We start from the raw sequence: 23,270 nt of genomic DNA, 5'->3' as shown, positions 1-23,270 counted from the left end.
GTAAGACTCCTAATCCTAGTTATACTTAGTGAAGTGCTGAGCTCTGAGGACTCAGCTAAAGCTGTGATTTTAGAAGTTTCAGCCACAAAACTGTGGGCAAAAGAAGGTTGTTTTGTAGCACTTTTGGCCCATCTTTGATTTTGATGATTTACACATGACTCCTATTTTGGCAAGTGTTCTAAGCAGTAATGGAAAGATTGGGAATTACATGTAAATTTGAAATAACAAGGGACAGAACTGGAAGAGATGCTTTGCTTATGATTCCTGAACAACTGCCAAAGATATTATGTTATGAGCTTCTCAAGCCAAAAAGAAGGAGGACAGTGGGAAGTGACATGTACAGAGGAAATTAGTATGAGAGATTTTTTTCTTAAGTGGTAGTTGCAGGGATATCTTGAATCCCTGAACCGGGGGCACAGCATGAAAATGTAAAAAAGGGGAATGGTTAAAAAATGTTTTAGCAGAATTGAAGTTTTAAGTATTTTGCCTTTTTTTTTTTTTTTTTTTTTTTTTTTAATCTGTGAGTGAAATTAATGTTCTTGAAAATGAGATGAAACCAGCTACAGCTAGGCACTGTGCAAGCAAGTGTTCTGTTTCTTCGGCAGCTCTGTCAAATGTTGGTGTGCTTCCTCCCTCCCCTGGAGGACCTGGCTTCAGTCTCTCACAAGCAGCAGTTGCCAGGTGGGTAAAATTGTGCCAAATTGCTCAGTGGATTTGTAATATGGAAGAAAGGGTAGAGGAACAACCATGTAGCCTGGATGGTCACACTGGGGTGAGCTCAGGCTGCACATCAATATCGGGATAAGAAGGTGAAAGTTAGGCTTCTTCAATGTCCTTGTGCCATCCAGCCACATACTTTAATGATTTTTGATTTCTATATTCCTCTTTGAATATGCAGATAATATGAATAATCTGTTTTGTGTCCCTGTGAACATGATTTCCAGCTCAATAGAAAGCCCTAGTTCAAGCAAATAAACAATCATGGACCAAACACACATGGTTATAAAGAAAAAGACCTCGGAATTTAACTTTTGTTCATCTCACCTCCCACTGCTTCCAATGTAGTAAGTTGGATGGAAAGAATTTGAAGTGTTATGTTGGTCTTATGTTTCTAAAGAAAAAAACAGGCTTATTTCTAGCTTCATCTATGTGGAAATGGCTGCCTTTATTTAGATATCTGTCCTATACAAAGTGATATTTTGCATATCAGAATATTAGAAATTGTGGCTAATTCTCCTTGCCACTTTCCTGTATAAATGAAAATTTGTCAAAGTCAGTGAAAGTCTCCCCATAGATGCTGGCATGTTTTGGAACAAGTGCCCATACTCTTCACCAGTAAACTAAAAAATATTTGATATTTGATATATCTGATATTTGACATATCTGAATTTTGACATATCAGAATTTTGCTCTAAGTCATAGAAGTTGGACCAAGAGAAGTTTTTTTGAAAGTTATACATTTCCATGTTTTCAGATTTGGCTTGCCTTCTCCTTCCTTCCTTCCTTCCTTCCTTCCTTCCTTCCTTCCTTCCTTCCTTCCTTCCTTCCTTCCTTCCTTCCTTCCTTCCTTCCTTCCTTCCTTCCGTCCTTCCGTCCTTCCGTCCTTCCGTCCTTTCTCTCTCGCTTTCTCTCTCACTTTCTCGCTTTCTCGCTTTTGCTTTCTTTCTCTCTCTCTCTCTTTCTTTCTTTCTTTCTTTCTTTCTTTCTTTTCTTTCTTTTCTTTCTCTCTCTCTTTCTCTCTCTCTTTTTCTTTCTTTCTTTCTTTCTTTCTTTCTTTCTTTCTTTCTTTCTTTCTTTCTTTCTTTCTTTCTTTCTTTCTTTCTTTCTTTTCTTTTTCTTTCTCTCTCTCTTTCTTTCTCTCTCTCTTTTTCTTTCTTTCTTTCTTTCTTTCTTTCTTTCTTTCTTTCTTTCTTTCTTCTTTCTTTCTTTCTTTCTTTCTTTCTTTCTTTCTTTCTTTCTTTCTTTAGGTTGCATCTAGTCTTTTACGCCAAAATATTTAGAGATTGTTGACATCAAAACATCCTTGTCGAAACCTAGGAATGTGTGTAAATACTATATATTACTGAAAGTTTAAGATACTTTATTAAAAATCAGGAATGGAATTATGTTTCCTAAAATCATTCAAAGTAAAAAGAAACAATTATTTGATATTTTCCTAAATCAGAATTTTTACAACAGAATTCTAATTTAGTGAAATTTTGCTAGTTTAAGGCTTCTAATAACTGCAACTCATTTGTTTTCAGCTTTTTATTCTCCATCCTGTTTCTCATGTAAATAGAGGAATGAACAATGCCTTCCAGTTGAAATAATTCTGCATGTGTTTTGAATTAAAATTTAAGTAAATATGTCTTCTCATTTATATATAATACATCATTCGTGTACTGTTTCTAATTATTAATGTTTTTTCAAAATAAAGATATATATCATGCTGTATTTTAATTAAAGTCTCTCAGAATATGAACAGACATTAAAACTTCAAAGCCTGAAAGTTTTATTTAATGTTAATATGTCAACTTATCTTTTATTCTGTATTTAAAAGGTATTTATTATCAGTGTTCTGTAAATAGAGATCCTACCATAATTCATTGATTTTTTATTTTTATTTTTTCCTAACATAGCCTGATTTACTAAGCTCAAAATGTTAGCCGGAAGTGCTTGATTTTAATCTCATGTTAACTTTGAAAAGTTTGTTTTTTTTATATAGCAAAAATAATCTCCAATGAGACATACAGCTATAGTGCAATGAAACCTGGATTTCCATTCCAGTAGTTTAATTGCTTTTACACATTCAGCCAAAAGTAAACACTCAGAGGAATTAACTTATCTGTTCTTATATTAGACCTTCTTACTTGGTATTTAGGGCAGGACATACATTCAGTAGGCATTTGATCTAAAGTCAGAAAGTGCTGAAAAAATTTTTAGTGCCAGATATCATACTCAGTCTATCAGCTTAATAACAAAATATGGGAAGCACTTTACAAATTTGGTGTATCTCCTTTTCTGGAGTGTAATGTCATATAAGTTGTATAAAATATAATAATTAATCAGTATTATTCTGATTGCAGCATAAAAACTAGAGGAATCTTCCAAGGTTTAGGTTAGAAATTAGGAGACATTTCTTCTCAGAAAGAGTAGTCAGACATTGGAACAGGTTGCCCAGGGAAGTGATGGTGTTGCTGCCCCTGGAAGTGTTCAAGGAAAGGTTGGACCTGGCAGTTAGGGACATGGTTTAGTGGGTGATATTGGTAGGACTAGACGATCTTGAAGGTCTTTTCCAACCTTACTGATTCGACGATTCTATGAAAACTTGTTCTGGAACAACTGTACCACAGAGTAATAATTTTAACAGCTCTCCTCTCCTCTCCTCTCCTCTCCTCTCCTCTCCTCTCCTCTCCTCTCCTCTCCTCTCCTCTCCTCTCCTCTCCTCTCCTCTCCTCTCCTCTCCTCTCCTCTCCTCTCCTCTCCTCTCCTCTCCTCTCCTCTCCTCTCCTCTCCTCTCCTCTCCTCTCCTCTCCTCTCCTCTCCTCTCCTCTCCTCTCCTCTCCTCTCCTCTCCTCTCCTCTCCTCTCCTCTCCTCTCCTCTCCTCTCCTCTCCTCTCCTCTCCTCTCCTCTCCTCTCCTCTCTCCTCTCCTCTCCTCTCCTCTCCTCTCCTCTCCTCTCCTCTCCTCTCCTCTCCTCTCCTCTCCTCTCCTCTCCTCTCCTCTCCTCTCCTCTCCTCTCCTCTCCCTCTCCTCTCCTCTCCCTCTCCTCATCCTTTTCTTATTTCTTTCTTTTTCTTCATTTTTAGGTTAAAGTAAGAGCATCGTGGCACATCATGAGGAATATCTAACTGTATATAAAATAAGTCATGGCAAAATGCAACCCAAGTGTACATTAGTTGGATAGCTTAATATTTGTTCATATTTATGTTATCATTTATTAGGCCCTTATGTAGGTGAATATCAGTGTATTTGTTAAAAATGGCTGATTGAATGAAGAATATAGATAAAATGCTTTTTCTTCACTAGTAGAATTAAGTTGTCCTTCATCTTTAAATGAGATATGTTTTACTTTTACTGAGTTTTAGAAAAATTCATAAGGATAATTTCAAAATTGGCAGTGCAGAGCAGCCAAGAGTTAGGAAAGGAATCCTGCCTGAAAGGTTTCTCAATCTGTATTTATCTGATCGGTTGCCATATGTTGAAATAGCTGGTTGTTTGACAGAGAAAGAGGATGGCTATCAAGCAACTCTAGAGGCCATATGACCCTATACATTGGCCTCAGGTTATGTATGTGTTTCTGGACAAAAACACTGAAGTTGCTCAGGAGCAGAAAGTATAGGTGAGCACATTGATGAGAAACAGCTGATAAGTATTGCCTTGAGATAGAACTAATTAACCTGGACACAAACTACCATGCTAACACAGTTTAACTCTGACCCACAGCAGTACTCATGTCCTTGACTTCTCTAGGTAAATACACCAACTCACCAGGTAACCTTTAACATAGCACTATATTGTGTGGTGCAGATATGTCCAACAGTGTGATTTTAAGACACAAATCCTGTAAGCTATGATTTATAGCTAAAAGTGAATAAAATATCTACTTGAAGATCCTGGGATTAGGGAGCGCAACTACTTCCTTTTCAGGGAAAAATTACTAGCATAAAATATTTCATGCCAATAAAGTCTAAAGAGTGGGTCAGTTTGAGAGAGTGAATTTCTTTAGAATACATAAAGAACTGAAAGAACTGGTTACTTTAACAGATGTATCATTTCATTAAAAAACAAAACAAAACAAAAAAATGAGTTATATTTGAGAGAAAGAAGTAAAGCCGAGCTTAAACCAAAATCTTTCCAATAATCACATAAAATAAGGGAACAAGGTCTATGTACTAATTGATCAGAAATTTTTTTTTTTTTAATATAATTAAAGGTGAGAATCAGCAGCTTTATAAACTCATGTAAGTTATGTACAACATTCAGCTTCTTCAGCTGGTTTCAAGGCCTGATGACATTGACTAATGGAGAACAGGGAAGCAATGTCCAAACAGGCTGTACCACCCAGACCACGCTGATCAAGGAAAAAAAAATGTGTGAGAAACAGCCCTACAGATACCAAGGTAAGAGAAGAAGGAAGGGAAAGAGAGATTACTCTACAGCCCATGGAAGAGGCCACAGTGTAACAGTTATTTACTGCACCCTGGGGAGAGGACCATGCTGGAGCAGATACCTCATAAAGGACTGCAGTCCATGGACTGCATGCTAGATCAGGGAAAAATGTGAGGATTAGGAGTGGCAGAGAAGGACTGTTATGGACTGACCACAATTACCATTTTTCCAACCCCTGCACTGTTCAGCGGACAGTAGGTAGATGATTTGGGGATGAAGGAGTGAAACAGCCTGGAAAAAAGGGAGGTGTAGGGGAAGATGCTTTTGTCTTAGTCTGTCACCATCTAAGCTTATTTTAATGGATAATAAATGAAATTAATTTTCCCCAAGTTTAGTCTATTTTCCCCATGATGAAAATTGCTAAGATATCTCCCTGTCTTTATTTCAACCAGTAAGCTTTTCCGTCCTAGTTTCTTTTCCTATCCTACTGAGGAGGGGGACAGAGAAACTGGGTGGTGTTTGGCAGCCAGACAAGGTCAACCCACCACAGACACGTTATTCAGAAAAGAAGAGGGTATTCCTGTCCATGGTTTATTATTCAAAATTTACTGAATAGATAGGATCTGTAGGCTTTATCAGGAAGTGTATTATAAGACAAAGAGTAATGGCTTAAAACTAAAAGAGGACAGGTTTATATTAGTTATAAGGAAGAAATTCTTTACTATGAGTGTGGCGAGGCACTGGAACAGGTTGCCCAGAGAAGTTGTGGATGCCCCATCCCTGGAAGTGTTTCAGGCCAGGTTGGAAAGGGCTTTAGGCAACCTGGTCTAGTGGGAGATGTCCATGCTCATAGAAGGGGAATTGGAACTAGATGACCTTTTAAGGTCCCTTCTAATGCAAATGATTCTACAATCTCACATATCTGTGGGATTTGTAAAAAATTCTGTACAAAAGAAGAAATTCTGTTTAATATAGTCACGCAAAATAGTTGTAATTCATTGAAAAATCTCTTCAAGGTTTTCATCAGTTTTCATCTTCCTTATTTTGTCTGGTATGTAAATTATACTAGATTGTCTATTATCTTTTTTTTTTCTTTTTTTTTCTTTTTTTTTTTTTCCCATTGATATGTACTCCTCCATGGTAGAGCAATGCTTGTATAATCACCATAAAAAAAAAAATTAATCAAAACCAGAAATCCCCCAAATTATTACCAAACTCAGTAATCTCTAAATGTGTTAACTATCATCTTTACATGGTGTGTATTGTCTGTGTGTATGCATGTATCTATACATTCTATCTATTATTATTATTCTCTATATATTATATATAACTATAGTTAAATATTTTTATAATATATGTTATATATATTTATATATAAATATAAATATATTTAAATAAATATATAATAAATAAATAAATATATAAATAGTACATAAATATAAAAATAAATAAAAATATATTTTATATATAAATATTTATATATTATATATATTATATATATTTATTTTATATTATATATATTATATATATGTATATAACTAATAGTAGTAATATTATATATTACTACTATTATTTTTATTGCAAACATATATACTTCTGTCTATTCTGTAGGGAATAAGGACTTGGCATTTTTCTGCCCTTTTAGCACCCTTTATGGTTAAATTTCCAACTCTTTAAATGTCTCCCTAGGAATTCCAGTCTATTTTGCATTAACATGGTTATCAGACTTTATGGTTAATGCTGTTTTCTTAGAATTCTTAAGGAGCTTTCAGGTGCATCTTAATGGCAGCATTTAGTTGGATAAGCAAGAGACAATAATTTTTGGCAGACTGCCCTCATAAACCATAACTAACTGTTTCAAAAATATGTCAACATACGCTATTTGAACAATTACATTTTAAGCTGAAACCCTGTAATCAAAACCTTTTTTCAAAGAATCCCCTCTTGTTAGCTACTCTGTTTATGGAGTTAGAGTTGAATAATTTACAGAGATTCTACTAAATAAAAATAGGGAACATGCATATTTTGTCCCACTTAAAACTGCACTAACATGGTGAGGTCAACAATCTTGATTCTCGCCAAAATTATTCTGTGGGGGAGTTAAATTTCAATCATCTTGAAATATGCCAGCAACATTTTAAATGAGAGTAACTCTTTAAAGATTTTTCCATTTAAGCCTAATTTTTACTATTTTGATTCATGTGCAACTTTTAGTAATTATACTCTTCCAGGAAGTGACTCAATGAGAAGTGAACATCTGCTGGATAACTTTGCGCTACATTATGTAGCTTTACAAGAAGAGAAGATGTACTGCAGAAAGACTGATTGGATCGGGATTTTAGAGGTACTGAAGATCTGTGACTTTTTGTCCCTAGAATTAATTCAGTCATTTTTTCCCTACTATCTGCAATTGAAGACATGCTTTCATTTACTGTGTAATACTAGACAAATATCCTTTGCAAAATCATTTCCCCAATATGGAGGATTTCCCCAATCCTCCATACAGTTCTGTGGAGGCAGAGCTCTGTAGAAGTCAATAGAATTACAAGGGGAACAAAGTCTCTGGATACTGTACACTTTCAGTATTCAGGACATTCATTGTGGCAACATGCTTGTGATTGGATTGGATTGTTTGCTTGCTTGGTTTTTAAGTGTTTTAAATACACAAACTTAAATTGCAATGCAATTGGGTCAGCTCAATGAATTTTCTGACCTCTAAAAGGAGCTCGATACAAACAAGTATGGGATTTATATGGAATTTTGTAACATTTTTAGAAAATATCAGGAAGAAAAAAAGAGTAGAGAGGAGATAAAAAGGTAAGTGAAAGAACTAAAAGGATTTCTGAGTTCTTCTTACTGACATAGATGGTTTGTAATAAATATAGATTATCTACTGATGAACAACTAAAAGTTCAGGTAGCACTATTGGTTTGAATTTGATTGCCTAGGTTATATTATTTTCATTATTTTAAATCCGTTTATTTAATAAGCAGTATTATATTAAAAATATATTCTTTGAAATATGGGTTTGAAATTGTGACCTGTAGTATAACAAATGTAATTTTAAAACAAAGCCTTTTCTCTATTTTCTTGGATTTGCTAGGAAATATATATATATATATATGTATATATATATAATGAATAAATAATTGGAGTTATTTCTCAGAAAATGAAAAATCACCTCATTAAGCAATAGTATCCTTACTACAAGAAACTGAAAACAGTGGTCAGGCCTGTATTATGTAAACAAGAGTATCTATCTGCTCAGAAGAAGTTTGTTCAGTAGTGTCTCAGGATTTGCCTATGGTAAATATCATTGCCCACAGCTGCAAAGACAATGACAGCCTGTGTGAAAGTAATATAGTCTTCAAAATCAATGTAGCTAAACTGTGTAAATGTTTAGAGTAAAGAGTTTTAAAATTAGACACAAGTCGTGTTGCACATAAGTTAAAAAGTGTGTATACAGGACTGTAAGAAAGAAAATTACACCAGAATTCCAGAAATGTGCTATGTATCCAGTACTTCTGGCTATTGTGAACACTATTATACTTGCCTATATCAATCAAGACACTTTGATTTTTTGTCTTATTAATACGTAGCTTTTTATGCACCTAATACCATGTAAAACATCTTAGTTCAATGAAATTGGCACTGTTAAATACTATTAAAACATTCAATAGTACTCAGTTTGATATACTCATATCATTATTGTATTTTCAAAGGAAGAAATATCCCTCTACTAATCAGTGCCTTTTTAAAATACAGTGACTCCTTTAATATATATATATTAGTAATATATATATATATATATATATAAACAAACAAACAAACAAACAAAACACCAAAGAATGGAACTAGGGATTTCTTTTATTGAGTGACACAAATGCACAGGTACCTTTAAAGGTACATTCATGGATGCTGGATGCCCACTATTTACAATTTCTGTTGAACGTTGTGTGGTGTTGATAGGTCTCCAAAGATGATCATGGACACTCCAACCTCAGGTTTGTTATTTTATCTTTACATACAAATCTGCTGAAATGTTTCATCCTTGACAATTAATACATGATTTGTTTGGGAATTAGGTTTTGGTTGGTTGTTTTTTGTTTGTTTGTTTTAAATGATGATCTTTCTAGATGTTTTTTATTTATTTTTTCCCTCATAATAACTTTTTAAATTCTAGGTTCAATTGGTGGTGGTGGTGGGCAGAGAATGTTCAGATTTTAATTATTTCTTTTACATAAAAAGGTCATGTTAAAGACTAAATGAAAAGACTCTCCTGAATTTTGCTCTCTAGCCATGTTCATAATCACTAGTTGGCCAAGCCTCTGTTATTCTTACAGGGATTCCTTGCTGCTGTAATTTTAGATTTGTTATTGTTTTACTTTTTCTATTGAAACATCTTTCCAAGAATTATGCAGTATTCATTAATCTTCAGTCTTTCATTGGGGAAGTTTTCTGTTGGTGTTGGCTTTGCATAAGTCTTTATAAAATTTCCCTTGTTATAAATATCTTCAGTGCTCATATTCCCACTGACTGCCATTTCATTGCAGTGCCTTTTCCTACAAGCAGAAATTTATTCAGAGTCTTTCAACACCTGACATATGGCACAAGAACTTGTGAGTGATCAAGGTTTAAGCAGTGATGCACTGTTAATTATTATAAGGAACAGGCTTTACAGAACATAAATTCTTATAAGCCTTTTATATTTTTCAAGCATCACTTCTCATTTCTTGGCTTGTTTAGAAACTGGATGAAGAGTTTGCCACAGTGCTGGCAGTAAAACTGTTTTGGGGACCATCCTGGGGCCAGGTTGTTATGGGGCTGGCAAGGCTTCCTTATATCATCCTGAATGATTTTTCTTTTAGGTCATATGGGTATCTGAAGAAGTTTTACATGGCTTTATATGTGAAAATAAATGCATATTTGCAAATAAAGCCTTATAAAAAGTCCACTATTAAACCTATATCTAAACAGCTTCATGTATAGATCTAACATATTACGTATAATCTACTATTTTTTTTTCTTTTTCTTTTTTTTTTTTCCTTCCCCACTACAGTACAAGAACTAAATCAGTTTAGTCATCAAATAACAACACAGCTAAGGTTTTCTTCAGAAAGAATGTAGCAGGGAAAGTTCTTTCTCTCTCTCTCTCTTTCTCTTTTTTTTTTTTTTTTTTTTTTAACAGACCTATAGAACACCTATATAACGCACATCTAAAAATGATTTTTTTTTATTTATTTTTATTCAATTTACTCATGAAGATGATTAGAAAGAGACATTCCTGGCAAATTAAATATTTTTAATAACTGCCAGACATCACATAAAGGTAGGCAACAGCAGACAAAAAGTTGATCTTTTTCTAGTAATAATGATAGTATTATCATTAATAATAAGTAAATAATATAAGCCTCTTTAACACATTAAATTATAATTATTTTTGAATTTGATAGCCCTGTGATTTTGAACTTCACAGTTTATATAGTTAATTTGCTGTGAATTAGTATGTCTTTTATCTACACACAGCTCATATTTTCAAATCAGAGGGTCAACACAATATTTAATTATCACAATTCAGCGGATATTTAGTCGTGTTGCACAACATTGGATTTCTTTATTCCTTCTAAAGTAGTGTGCTAGCAAAAGTATTAGTATTTTAAGATCATAGAATCATAGAATCATAGAATATCCTGAGTTGGAAGGGACCCTTAAGGATCATCAAGTCCAACTCTTGATACCGCACAGGTCTACCCAAAAGTTCAGACCATGTGACTAAGTGCACAGTCCAATCTCTTCTTAAATTCAGACAGGCTTGGTGCAGTGACCACTTCCCTGGGGAGCCTGTTCCAGTGTGCAACCACCCTCTCTGTGAAGAACCCCCTCCTGATGTCGAGCCTAAATTTCCCCTGCCTCAGCTTAACCCCGTTCCCGCGGGTCCTGTCACTGGTGTTAATGGAGAAAAGGTCTCCTGCCTCTTGACACCCCCTTACAAGGAAGTTGTAGACTGTGATGAGGTCTCCCCTCAGCCTCCTCTTCTCCAGGCTGAACAGGCCCAGTGACCTCAGCCGTTCCTCGTACGTCTTCTCCTCCAGGCCTTTCACCATCTTCGTAGCCCTCCTCTGTACACTCTCCAACAGTTTCATGTCCTTTTTATACTGTGGTGCCCAGAACTGCACACAGTACTCGAGGTGAGGCCGCACCAGCGCAGAGTAGAGCGGGACAATCACCTCCCTTGACCTACTAGCGATGCCGTGCTTGATGCACCCCAGGACACGGTTGGCCCTCCTGGCCGCCAGGGCACACTGCTGGCTCATATTCAACTTGCTGTCAACCACGACCCCCAGATCCCTCTCTTCTAGGCTGCTCTCTAGCGTCTCATCGCCCAGTCTGTACGTGCAGCCAGGGTTTCCCCGTCCCAGGTGCAGGACCCGGCACTTGCTCTTATTGAACTTCATGCGGTTGGTGATCGCCCAGCTCTCCAACCTATCCAGATCCCTCTGCAAGGCCTTTCCACCCTCATTCGAGTCCACAACTCCTCCAAGTTTGGTGTCATCAGCAAACTTGCTCAAAATACCTTCTATTCCTACATCCAGATCGTTTATAAAAATATTGAAAAGTACCGGCCCTAAAATGGAGCCTTGAGGGACCCCACTGGTGACCGCCCGCCAGCCTGACGCAGCCCCATTTACCATAACCCTTTGGGCCCTGCCCATCAGCCAATTGCTCACCCATCGTATGATGTTTTTATTTAGCTGTATGGTGGACATTTTGTCCAGTAGGATCCTATGGGAAACCGTGTCAAAAGCCTTGCTGAAGTCCAAAAAAATCACATCAGCTGGTTTCCCTTGGTCCATCATACGGGTGATCTTATCATAAAAGGAAATCAGGTTAGTGATGTGTCTCAGAAACAACCTACATCTTCTGATATCATTAATCTGTCAGTAAATTGTATTGATGCAGTAATAGATAAGACTTCATGATAGTTATGTAGTGTGACCATTAGTTATGACAGTATCTGAGAGGAAATTCTGTCCACTGAGCATGAACTATGTAATGAAAAGGCTTAAGCAGAAATGGATTTCCACTGGAATGGGATATTTTGTTTTGGTGGTACAATACAGTCACCAAACCAAAATATGGATGGATTTCCAAGAGCAATGCTCCACTTAAGCAGGGCAAATTATGTAATCTTTTATTATTTTATTTTATTTTGTTTTGTTTTGTTTTATTTTATTTTATTTTATTTTTTCTAGCACATAAATCTTTATATCCTGCAGTAGAGTTTAGCTCAGATATGCCTAAGGGATTTAAGCACCTTATTGTCTAGTGTCATTCACTTCATAGTGTCCCATCAGGCAAGTGCTATTATATTTTCTTTGTGAAGGCTCTGATAAGACTCCAAATAAATCTGAAGACACATCTAGCAATAAAGTTTTATTAAGAGAGTGCTGCAATGCCCACTTATTAGCCACCTTTCCTCTAAGATTATATACTTAATTTCCTCATTGTTTTGTATTGTATTGACAATTATATCAGAAGGCACTGAAGAAGTCACATACTTTATAGAATATATATATTTCTAGATAATATGGAAGGTGTATTTTCATGTTCTTACATTCTTTTAGAAGAAACAGACAAATCTGGGTGCCTAAATTCTATCTTATGTGGAAAGCACATTTATGTTCTCTTTTGAGTTTGAGGCCTGACCACCTTTTACTATGCAGAAAGATTAAGGGAACTGAACTGGTGTCTGGTAGATGGCTTACTGATCACATTATAGAAGCAAATAACCAGTGAATAACACATACATAAACACATACCAAAATAGTAAGGATTAAAAAAAAATAATAATCATAGCAAGAATTTATTTGCTTTGGACTGAAGAATATTAAAAATACAATTTCTAACAGATAAGTATATAGCTGAACTATGTGGATTACATGAAATAAATAATTCAGCATTTTTCACATTACTGAGCATGACTGAAATCTGAAAACACACTGTGATGAAATTAACTGTTAGGTGTTCCATCCTAAGGAGTAGCAATTAGACAAAGATGGATTTTCTTTTCCTATTTATGTATAGCAGCTCACTCTGCAATCACGCTAAGCTGACACAGGGTGAAGAGAGAGAATATTTAATATAAGAAATGTAGAAAGAGAAACACAGTAGAGAGAGATGAACTTTGTATGATTTGCTTTCAGAACTCAGCTTTATTAACTAGTAGTAATGTAATGTGAAATGCTGCTTACAATGAGGTGTATGCTACTATAACTAAAAAACAGCATCTAAAATGTGTCTTAGACTGGAAATATTTACATTTACAGTATTTTACACTGACAATTAATTACATTAAATCAACAGATGAGACAGTTATTAAACTTGTCTATATAGTGTTTTGGCAATGCAAAAGAAGATGTTTTAAAGGACACAGATTCTCTGCTTATCACACTAATTGCTTCCTCTTTTGGCTCACTGTCCTAGAGATATTTCCCAATGTATGTAGCAGAGGAAGTGTATGTATCAGCAACTTAAACTACATATGTAGTAGATCTCTCTCTCTCTCTCTCTCTCTCTCTCTCTCATATTTTATATTTTCCTTCTAAAAATTGTGTGAAATCATCTGTCAAAAAAAGTTTAAGGATTTCTGAAGGATCATTAAAAATTAAAGATTTTCCAAAGCTTGTCTGGCTGTAACTTCTATGTATGTATTTATGTCCTGGTGTAGGTTTTCCCTGTTTGCATCTTTTCGAGTTGTAAATAAACAATATATTAAACCATTATTTTTAATGAAAGATATATGGCTTTGGAACTTAAGGAAAATTAAATGTATAACTTCAACTCTACAGGTAATGCTTACAAGTCACCTACATCCCTTAAAAAGCAGTTACAAATCATTGCTATCTCATAGCAAGTGAAGGAGCTTCTTAAAAACAATGTTGATTTATTCTGATTGTAAAAGTCAACCAAACACTTCATTTTAGAAGTTCATAGGGGCTATTATGGATCATAATTGGTAGTATGAAATCAGTTTTAAATCTCTGGCACAGTTCTTCCACAATCTGCAACCTACTGTTATTTACACTGGACTAGTACTAACAGCTGCTGACACAATTCTCAACACCATGTAAGTTAAGCTAACTTCTTTTAACACCGTCTCAAAGAAGCATTTCTGAAACTAGTCCACATAGAAAAAAAAAACAATAATAATAAAATGACTCTAAGTCACTTCTCAGAGTCCTTTTCTAACTTTTTTTGTTAGTTTCTTTGGAAGAAATCTACCATAATGACAAAAATAGTGTTTTGAAAAGAGAAAAAAATAGTTTCTTCTCTTGACAAAGTCTGTAATAAAACTGAGACATAGAAAACTTATTCCAGATATGTTCTTAATTAAATTTGCCGAATATGTCATTTACTGGTTATTTACCAATGGTATATACATGGGAATATGTATACACTTGGTAAGTACGCATGTACTAAACCTGCCAGAATCTCTGCTGTACTGCCTTAACTGTGTCCAGATTAAAAACCAGATTCATATAGATATAGATATATAATAAATATTGGCAAAAACAGCTTTTAAGTGGCCCAGCCCAAATCCAGGCCACAAGACTAAAGTCTTCTCTGTTTCAGTTCAAAATCTGTATTAAGTACTTACAGCTATACTTATTTGACTCTGTACTACATTGGAAGCCAGGATGAGTTTCCTCAAAACTCGATCAGTGATACCATCTAGGTGTACCAACATTACTGTACAGACACTCTAAGAGAATACTCGGTAAAACACACACACACACACACACAAAGCACCCCAATTTAATGGGATCTTTTATATCAAGGCGATGCTCATGTATGGAATTGAATCTTTTAAACAGAACGGTGGTTTGCTGTCCATGTGTCCAAGGAGACTTGCAGTTCTCTCCAGCTGGATAGGATGGGACACCCTAAACCTCTGTTCAGCCAAATTCCTACACCCAGATAGCTCACAGTACCACCCACCTGCTCACATGCATGCATGATGCCTGCTACTGACTGTCTTAAACTGCTAACAAAGCATCTCCTGACCATGTGATCATTTAAGAGCCAACAGGAACAGTGTCTACTTACTATTCACAGATACCTCATCTGTGTACAGTTTGGTCAACCATATGACAGGAAGAACCTGAGGGAGTCTCTGGAATAGCTAGGCTCTCCATCTGGGGTTACTTGTAGTACATCCAGGGTGTACTTGAAGTACACAGTTCATGACTGTCAATCAGTGCAGGCACAGCAGGAAGAGTCTGGGGGAATCTCTGAGATGACCTGATATTCCCACCTGGAGAACTGCTGTAATGTTTATTCACATTCTTGTGAAGGTGGCTAGGAGCTGTCAATGACCCAAGTCAGGGTACTGACTCTTCTATGCAGAGACTAGCTGGGGCCTTCCTGGCGCAACCAAGGAATAAGGCAAACAGGCACAGAGAGCCCCAATACCCAATTACACCACAGTCACAGCTACAGGACAAACTTAATTTCATCCTTCTGTTACATTTACAATAAAAATTTCATATCTCTTGGCATGTTGTTCATTATCAGTTCAGACTACAGAAAGAGGGTCAAAGACGATCTCTGGATACTGCATCAGAAACCAGACTTTATTGTGCAACTGTATGAACAGGAAAAGTGATAGAGCACAGGCTCCAGCTTTAAATATGCTAAGTTAATATGCATAGAACAAGGAAAACAAAATGTATGAATTGGAACATTAGATGTGAATGCTTTTGGTAGCCTAAAACTTTATATATATGCATGTGTGTGATGAAAGTTCTGGGTTTTCTGGGGATGAGTGTGGAATTTTTATTTCTATTTTTTCACCTTGGAGAATTCACATGCATTTTTCTTATCAAGAAAAGAAAGGAAAACATGAATGATGACTAGACTAAATTTTAAGTAAATATTTCTGACTAGACAAAGACCGGCAAAATAAAAATTTTAAGCAAAGCTCTGGTCTCTGTCCAGTTCCTTAAGTCTTACTCATGCTGAGTAGTTCAGCCTTACCACACATTACATTGATTTTGGTAGTTAAAGGTGGTGAAATTAAACCATCATTTAAGACATCCTGTAATATTTCAAACTATAATATCCTTACCAAAAATAAATTAAATGTTTTTGACCCCCTTGTAGTACTGTTCAAAAGAATATCATTTAATTCATGAGTTTTACCTGTGCTGAGCTTTATTTATTTTATTATTCCATGGTTTGAATGTAACATAAACTGCAGATAACATTCTCTCTCTTTTTTTTTTTTTTTTTTTTGTTCAGACTGACTACGAATTTTATGGACATTTTGACACTCATCTAAAGAAAGATACCATACATAGGAGTTATATGTGGAGTCAGCTATTTCAAGAAATAAAACATGATGGACAGAATTCATAAACATTGTTACCTTCCAAATTAGATATCAAATGCTCTGTTAATAAAAAGTTCATCCTACAATGTAGTTCAATGCAGTCACTTTGTTATATATATGCCTATATATATGTTATATATATATGTTATATATATACACTTGGGGACTAATAACAATTTCTAGTAGAACTCCAGAGCTTATCATTTGGAAACAGAGGAGGTTAGAAACCTGAGAATATTATTTGATCACAAGATGTCCATGAGCCACCAATGTGCTATGTCTGGAAAAAATGCAAATTTGAACTTAACGTACATCAAGCACATTTTTTTTTGTTGTTGTTGTTTAGGTGGTTGGTTGGTTGGGTTTTGAGCAATGATAAGGAAATGTTCATATTATTGTACAAGACATTGTTGAGGTCATATGTGGAATAATACTCTAGCTTCTGTCTGTTGACATTCTTCCCCAGTTAGCTCCTTCTGTGTCCACTTGTGTGAGGACAAGCTCTTTAAGATGGAGCAGTATAACAGGTCTAGGGCTACTACAGAGAGCAAAATCCTCAGACTGCAAAGACTTTTGAGCAATTTACAAGACTGATCAGAGGGATGAAGATGAGGTAATAAAAAATCAGTTCAGTGCAATTTTTATTATTTTTATTATTATTATTATTATTTTTCTATGGGCAAGACACAAGTATGACAAGGCAAGAGTTATTTTTTTTTCCTTTCAGCTTAGCTTCATACATCTAACCATATCATGGCACTGTGATATCAGTTGGAATGAGACTGAAGGGACTCCGCATGTCTGTTACTGTGATTGTCTTTGTTTCTACTCAAAAATAAGAAGCAGGGAAATGTACTGAACTGAATAGTATCCCTACATAACGTAGATATCATACAAATATCTTCTTAATTCATGACAGTGTTTTATGTGGGATGTGTGATTCTCCCTGGCATGAGAGAAACAGGTGTAATTCTAAAGATTAACAAGGACCACTGCATACAATCAGTTTATAATAACAATTGTGAAAGAGTATGGACACAAGATTATCATTAAAGAACATAACAGACAGCAGATATGGACTCTCCAAAGCTCAGGTATTACTTTCCTTTGTATGTACTGGTATTTGTTCTATGAAAGAACATTTGGAAGCTTAAAAAATAGAAATAAAAAATTCCTAGGATATGGTCAGCAGTACAGACATGCAAATAGATATTTTCCCAGATTCGTGTGATGAACAGCACTACATGCAATGACTGAAAGCAGGGATTTTCAGCAAGGAAAACTGCCAAATCTTACCTTTTGGTGACCTAAACACTGCCAGTGCACACACTGATAGAAGATGGAGAGTTATGTATTCAACTATGCTATATGTAACTATAGATTCATAGAATCATTAAGGTTGGAAAAGACCTTTAAAATCATCTGGTCCAACCATATATCATATGATATGTGATATATGGCTTTATGATACCATATACAAAAGAAGCAAAGAGTAGTTTAATTCCAATTGTATCTTGGAGCTACGTGCAATCTCCTCCTAGCAGTAATGACGCACAGCAATATCTGGCCTAACACATGATGTATGGTACAACTAAATAGGCAAGTACAGGCCACCAATAATAAATAACACAGTCATGCAATCACACACATACACACACACACGGAATCAAGATAGGAAGGAACACCTCAGCTACCGATCAACAGATAAGTATTTAATTAACTATGATATCCAATATCTTATGTCTGAAAAAGAATTCACATCACAAACACTCAAAACAAGAAGGATGTTGAGTTCCTTGAGTATGTGCAGAGAAGTGTAACGAAGATGTGATTTGACTAGAAAACAAGGTTTATAAGGAGCAACTGAGGGAATTGGTGTTGTTTAGTCTGGAGAAAGGAGGCTCATCGCTTTACACAACTACTTGAAAGGAGGTTGCGGTGAAGAGGGTGTCAGTCTCTCTCTGAGAAAGAGAAAAAATACCTTGACTTTTTAAAGATAAAGCTGATGAAAGAATAAAATATAAATGATCCATCAACATAAAGGATGAGAAAATACATTTCAGGGTTCTCGGATGAGGACTCATAGGTTGTGTGACTTCTTTTTGTAGACTGACAGACAGTGCAGAAAATAAATTGTTGCAATAAAAAACAGACTTGTGTAAGTCCAAATGATTAGCATAAAATAGTACCTGGTTATCATATCCTACCATCTTGAAGAACTATGTTCTTTGAAATTAACAGGAAATGCTTGCCAGGAGAGGGTAGAGACAGAGAGAAAACCTATCATTGCCCATTGAAGAAGTAACTGAGGTACAAAATTAATTCTAGGATGCTTTGCAAAGTCCTGAAGAGGTCCCTGTGTGAAGCCATGTTCCCATTGCTAGATGGATAGTAGGTATGCTGAACAAGCAATAGTTCCGAAAACAGCACAGAAGGGGTTGTGCAATAATAGATGGTTAAGAATTATGTTCAAGAAACTACATGTATTTGATGGAGAACACAGTAAAGCATTGAATAAAACAGTAGAACAGTGAAACAATTAACACGTACAAGATAGTAATGTCTCCAGATATAAAGAAATGAAATATAATTAGGGTTGTCTTGGTTAATTCAAATATAAACAAAGAGAAAATGGTGTACATAAGACATGTAATGGAAAAAGGATGATTTTCTTCCAGCTAAGCATACTTTTTTCTTGTAACCCAGTGTATTGGGCACTTAATGAGGAGAAACATAGTTTATTTTCTTTCGGTAAATAAAATTTTAAACTGATATTGCCCCCTTTCTAGATGAATTTTAAAAATATCTTTAAAAAAGATACCCTGTTTCCATGCAGTAGTCTGGAATGTGCAATGATCAATGGATGTGTGTGTTTGGGGTTTTCTGGAATGTGCCTTAGCGCTGAAAAAGGATCTAAGCTTTTGTTTCCCTTCCTACTTATCCTCAATATGCAATTTGGATGAGAGTAACAGTACTTGTTTCATACATGAAGGACATAATTTCTGTTCACAACTTCTCTTGATTTTACTAAATTCTCGTACTTAGAAATTCATGTCAAAAATAATGTTCTTTTTTTTCTCTTAAAAATTTTTGTTTCATTGAAAATAATTTAGAAAACAATGGAAAAAAAATCTATTTTTTGCCCATTCCATACTGAATTATATTTTTTGACATGTTGAACTAATATATAAACTTAGAAAGTAAAAATGTCACAGGCTGCTGCAGAAAGGACAGCGCAAATGAAAACAGAGGAACCACTGTCCCAGCCTGAATGCCTGGTATAAAATATATTTTGGAAAAAGCTGCAGAGAGAATACTGTTTAGCGGTGGGGAAAAAAAAAATATCTTGTGGAATCTTAATATCATGCTTAAAAAGTACCAACCAATTCACATCTAATGCTAGGTGTTATGGAGTCACAGTAGATACCTATATGAATTCAAAGAAGTGAAGATATCAGGAACCATACATGAAAAAGCTACAACAGACAACTGAAATTGTATTTTTCAGGCTCTGAAGAATTCAATGAGAAGTATATGCTTTCTGGAAGTCTGATGTTTCTATGAAATGTGCTTGGTAGCAGCCACAATACACTGAGGCAGAACTGAACTGTTGCCGTTTGGGAATCTGAGCACATCATTTGGGAATCTTCCTCTGACAGTCCCTGGAGAGATGAAAAGACTGAGTTGCCAGTAAAGATGAGAAATAAAAGGACCCTTTTCTAGCACTGCTAGATCAGTAGATCTTGTAGTCCATTACGGTTGCTGATAGAGTGGAAAGGGACGGTTGCTTGCCATGAATGACAGACACCAGGCTGCGATGAAAAACAGAAGGACAGACTTACCACACAGATAAAATCAGTAGTTGTCTGTGGAAAAGCAACCTCCAAGAGGAGCAAGCATGGCTCTGCTGCACATTTAATGACAGGCCAGTTTCACCTTCTGATGTGCACAAGACAGCCTTTCTAGATGGAAAACACCCTCAGTGGTAGCAGAAACTGCAGAACTTTCTCTGTCTCTATATTTCCCATGTATACAGCAGCATCCCTCCATCCTTAGGTTGCATACTACACAGTAAACAGAAGTCAGGGGGGCAGCTGAAAAGTTGCTCCCTTTTCTCTGCACAATGGTTTGTTATTTGAAATTTTTTGTTTGTTTGTTTTGTTTGTTTTTCTGGAAAGAGGGGCATAAGGGTTCAAAACCCCTTGGTTGAGAAAGGGGTCTTTGGAAGTTCAGAAGTCCACTTCCAGAAATAAATATTAAAATGTATTTAATTCATCTCACTTCTGTATAATAGAATAACAGATCAAGCAGTTAAAAATACACACCCTTTTAAAAATTAATTTATCCTAATAGGTAAATTTTTGTTGCTCTATGATTTTATTATTTTACTTTATTTTACTTTATTTTACTTCACTTTACTTTACTTTACTTTTATTTTATTTATTTTATTTTATTTTATTTTATTTTATTTTATTTTATTTTATTTTATTTTATTTTATTTTATTTATTTTATTTTATTTTATTTTATTTTAATTTTATTCAACTTAGGCTGTAAGTAATCAATAGCTATAATCTTTTCCTGTGCTGCAAGGTTTGGCTAAGAGAAGGAAAATTTATTACTAGCATACACAAAGGGTGATGATAAGAGAGGCTGTCCAGCTGACTGCAAATATGTCATGACATGTGACAGTGAATGTTTCACTGGCCAGTGCTAAAACAATATTTCTTTCCTCTGATAAAGTCAACCTACTTTATTATGGTAACCTCATATGTGCATTGCTGCATTCTGTGCTACTGATAATATTACTTTGAAATTCTTGAGTGAAATGGTCTTTGTAAAATGCTTTACAAATAGATTAAGAGTCAATTAAATCCACATTTCATCTGAATAAATCAACTCAAAAAAACTGTATTATGCTCTGGATCACTGGTGTGGTTCAGAATTAAAAATATAATCTCTGATTTGCAAATATAAGTTGGTAACTCTTTCAAAGAGCTAAACGGCTTTCTTCCTATGTTCTTTTAACTCTGCTTATAATCACTGCTCAAAAGACGATGAGAAATATTGTCTGAATGCCAGAAATGATCATTTAGATAAAAACACTCCGTGGTCTGTTACCAAACACTTGGAAAGATTAATAAAAACATTAATATTGTACTCTACTGGAAAAGTGGGTATTGTTATCTCAGATTATAATTTACCTTAGTTTTTAACTTAGATCCTATGTTCTAAGAAGAAAGTTCATTGGATAATTTGAAATAAAAATTAATGATCTGACAAGGAAAGAAGAATTTATTGGACTGAACTTGAAAAAAATGCTGCACTGTTGGCTTGATATATACACCGTAAAATAAGGAGTCTGTTTATATAAAACAGAATAAAAAGTAAAATGAGAGACTAAGATTCTGCATAACATATATAAATATGCTTTCAAGACTTGGTGATTCTTTACAACTATTTAATATCTGTACGTTGTACTTTTAGGTAACTTAAATCATATATGAACGAGTCCTTTTAAGTTATTATGCAGATAATCTTCCAACTAATGAAGAATTTTCCCTAAACACATTTTATAATGCTTTGTCCAGTCTGATTTTAAGTGCCTGAAAATGCGAATGCTCCTGAAGGATTCACTGAGTGGTTGTTCTACACACAAGTGAATCTCACTGTATAGAAATGTTTACTACTATTTTCTTAGTTAAAATCTGTTTCATAAACCTAAATATTTCTTCATGTCTCTGGTGGTTAAATATTAGTAAGTGAAGGTTCAGTGTAACACCAGTGAAAGGGAGTATGCAGCTGGAGTTTTACACAACAGTTTTAGCTGTATGAGTCTCTTCTACATTTATTAAATAATTTAAAATATTAATGAAATAATTGGTCTGATAATTATTCTTTAGCTCCATGTGTGCATTCCCTGTTGCCCTTAAGAAAATGTTTTGTAGTATCTAAGTGTAATAGAAAAAAAAATATTTGAAGAAAGACTAAATCAAATAACTATCTGTACTTACATGGGAAGAACAAATTAAGAAGTAACAGTGACATTTATTTTTTATTATTATTATTTTTTTAATTAAAAAAATGTTAAACTAATTTCATTTCTATTACAGGACTGTAGGCCTTGTAGATTGAGGATGAACAATAGCTGTCATATATTTTTTTCTTTGGTAAGGCTTCCCAGACTTTTATTTTAAAGAGTCAAGACTTTCAAGACATGTGTGGAAAGTCCTGAGAATAACAGTAAGAATGAATGGAAGTTGAGAAAATAATGATTATTGGGAGGAATTATAGTTGCTAGTCTTTATAGGGAAAGAGTGAATGGGACATGGTCATAGTGTATTAAATCCTCCTTCTGGTTATATGCTCTGAGGCGATCAGCTCTGGGACAGACACCTTCTGCAGTGAAGCAGGGGATCAAGGCGTGAAGGGCTTTTTTCCGTCATGGAGGCTGCCAGGGCCCAGCAGCCCTTGCGAGGGAGGCTGACGAGGCGTGGGCGGAGCCAGCAGCACCCCCTCCCCTGCCGTTCAAATGCAGCCCCTGGGGAGCGAGGCGACCAGGACAGGCAAACAGGGCGGGGCGCGGCAGTTTGTGCAGGCTGAGCGCTCTCGGACAGGGCAGAGCATCCCTCCCCACTCAGGAGAATAGCTCATCTACCGGCTGTCTACCTATAGCTAAACCGCCGTGGTCTGCACTAGGCAGAAAGCTCGGTCTGAAAAGTCTGTGGCGACCCAGACTGACTGCCCGCTCAAAAATGCAGCAGTTCAGGTCTCTGGATGCAGGGAGCG

At 35.4% G+C, this 23,270-nt stretch overlaps 1 protein-coding gene across 2 annotated transcripts; it reads left to right on the top strand.

Annotated features, from left to right (window-relative positions):
* Nucleotides 1–81: 81 nt before the first annotated feature.
* On the top strand, nt 82–21,314 carry LOC308195939 (uncharacterized protein). Of its 2 annotated transcripts, XM_080594170.1 has the most exons (4): nt 82–681; nt 4,916–5,102; nt 7,323–7,435; nt 16,393–16,568. In XM_080594170.1, the coding sequence occupies exons 2-4, from the start codon at nt 4,991–4,993 to the stop codon at nt 16,507–16,509; spliced, it is 342 nt and encodes a 113-aa protein (XP_080450296.1). In that variant the 5' UTR covers nt 82–681; nt 4,916–4,990; the 3' UTR covers nt 16,510–16,568. The 2 variants fall into 2 exon arrangements, 1 of the variants encoding a protein (XP_080450296.1); XR_013951963.1 differs by lacking the exons at nt 82–681; nt 4,916–5,102; nt 16,393–16,568 and adding an exon at nt 19,992–21,314 and having other exon boundaries at nt 7,360–7,435.
* The last annotated feature ends 1,956 nt before the right edge of the window (nt 21,315–23,270 follow it).

Source organism: Anser brachyrhynchus, assembly GCF_964034855.1.
Source record: "Anser brachyrhynchus genome assembly, chromosome: 1".
NCBI classification, from domain to species: Eukaryota; Metazoa; Chordata; class Aves; order Anseriformes; family Anatidae; genus Anser; species Anser brachyrhynchus.
The sequence above is the reverse complement of the archived record's forward strand: the minus strand, read 5'-3'. Positions and strand labels throughout refer to the sequence as shown.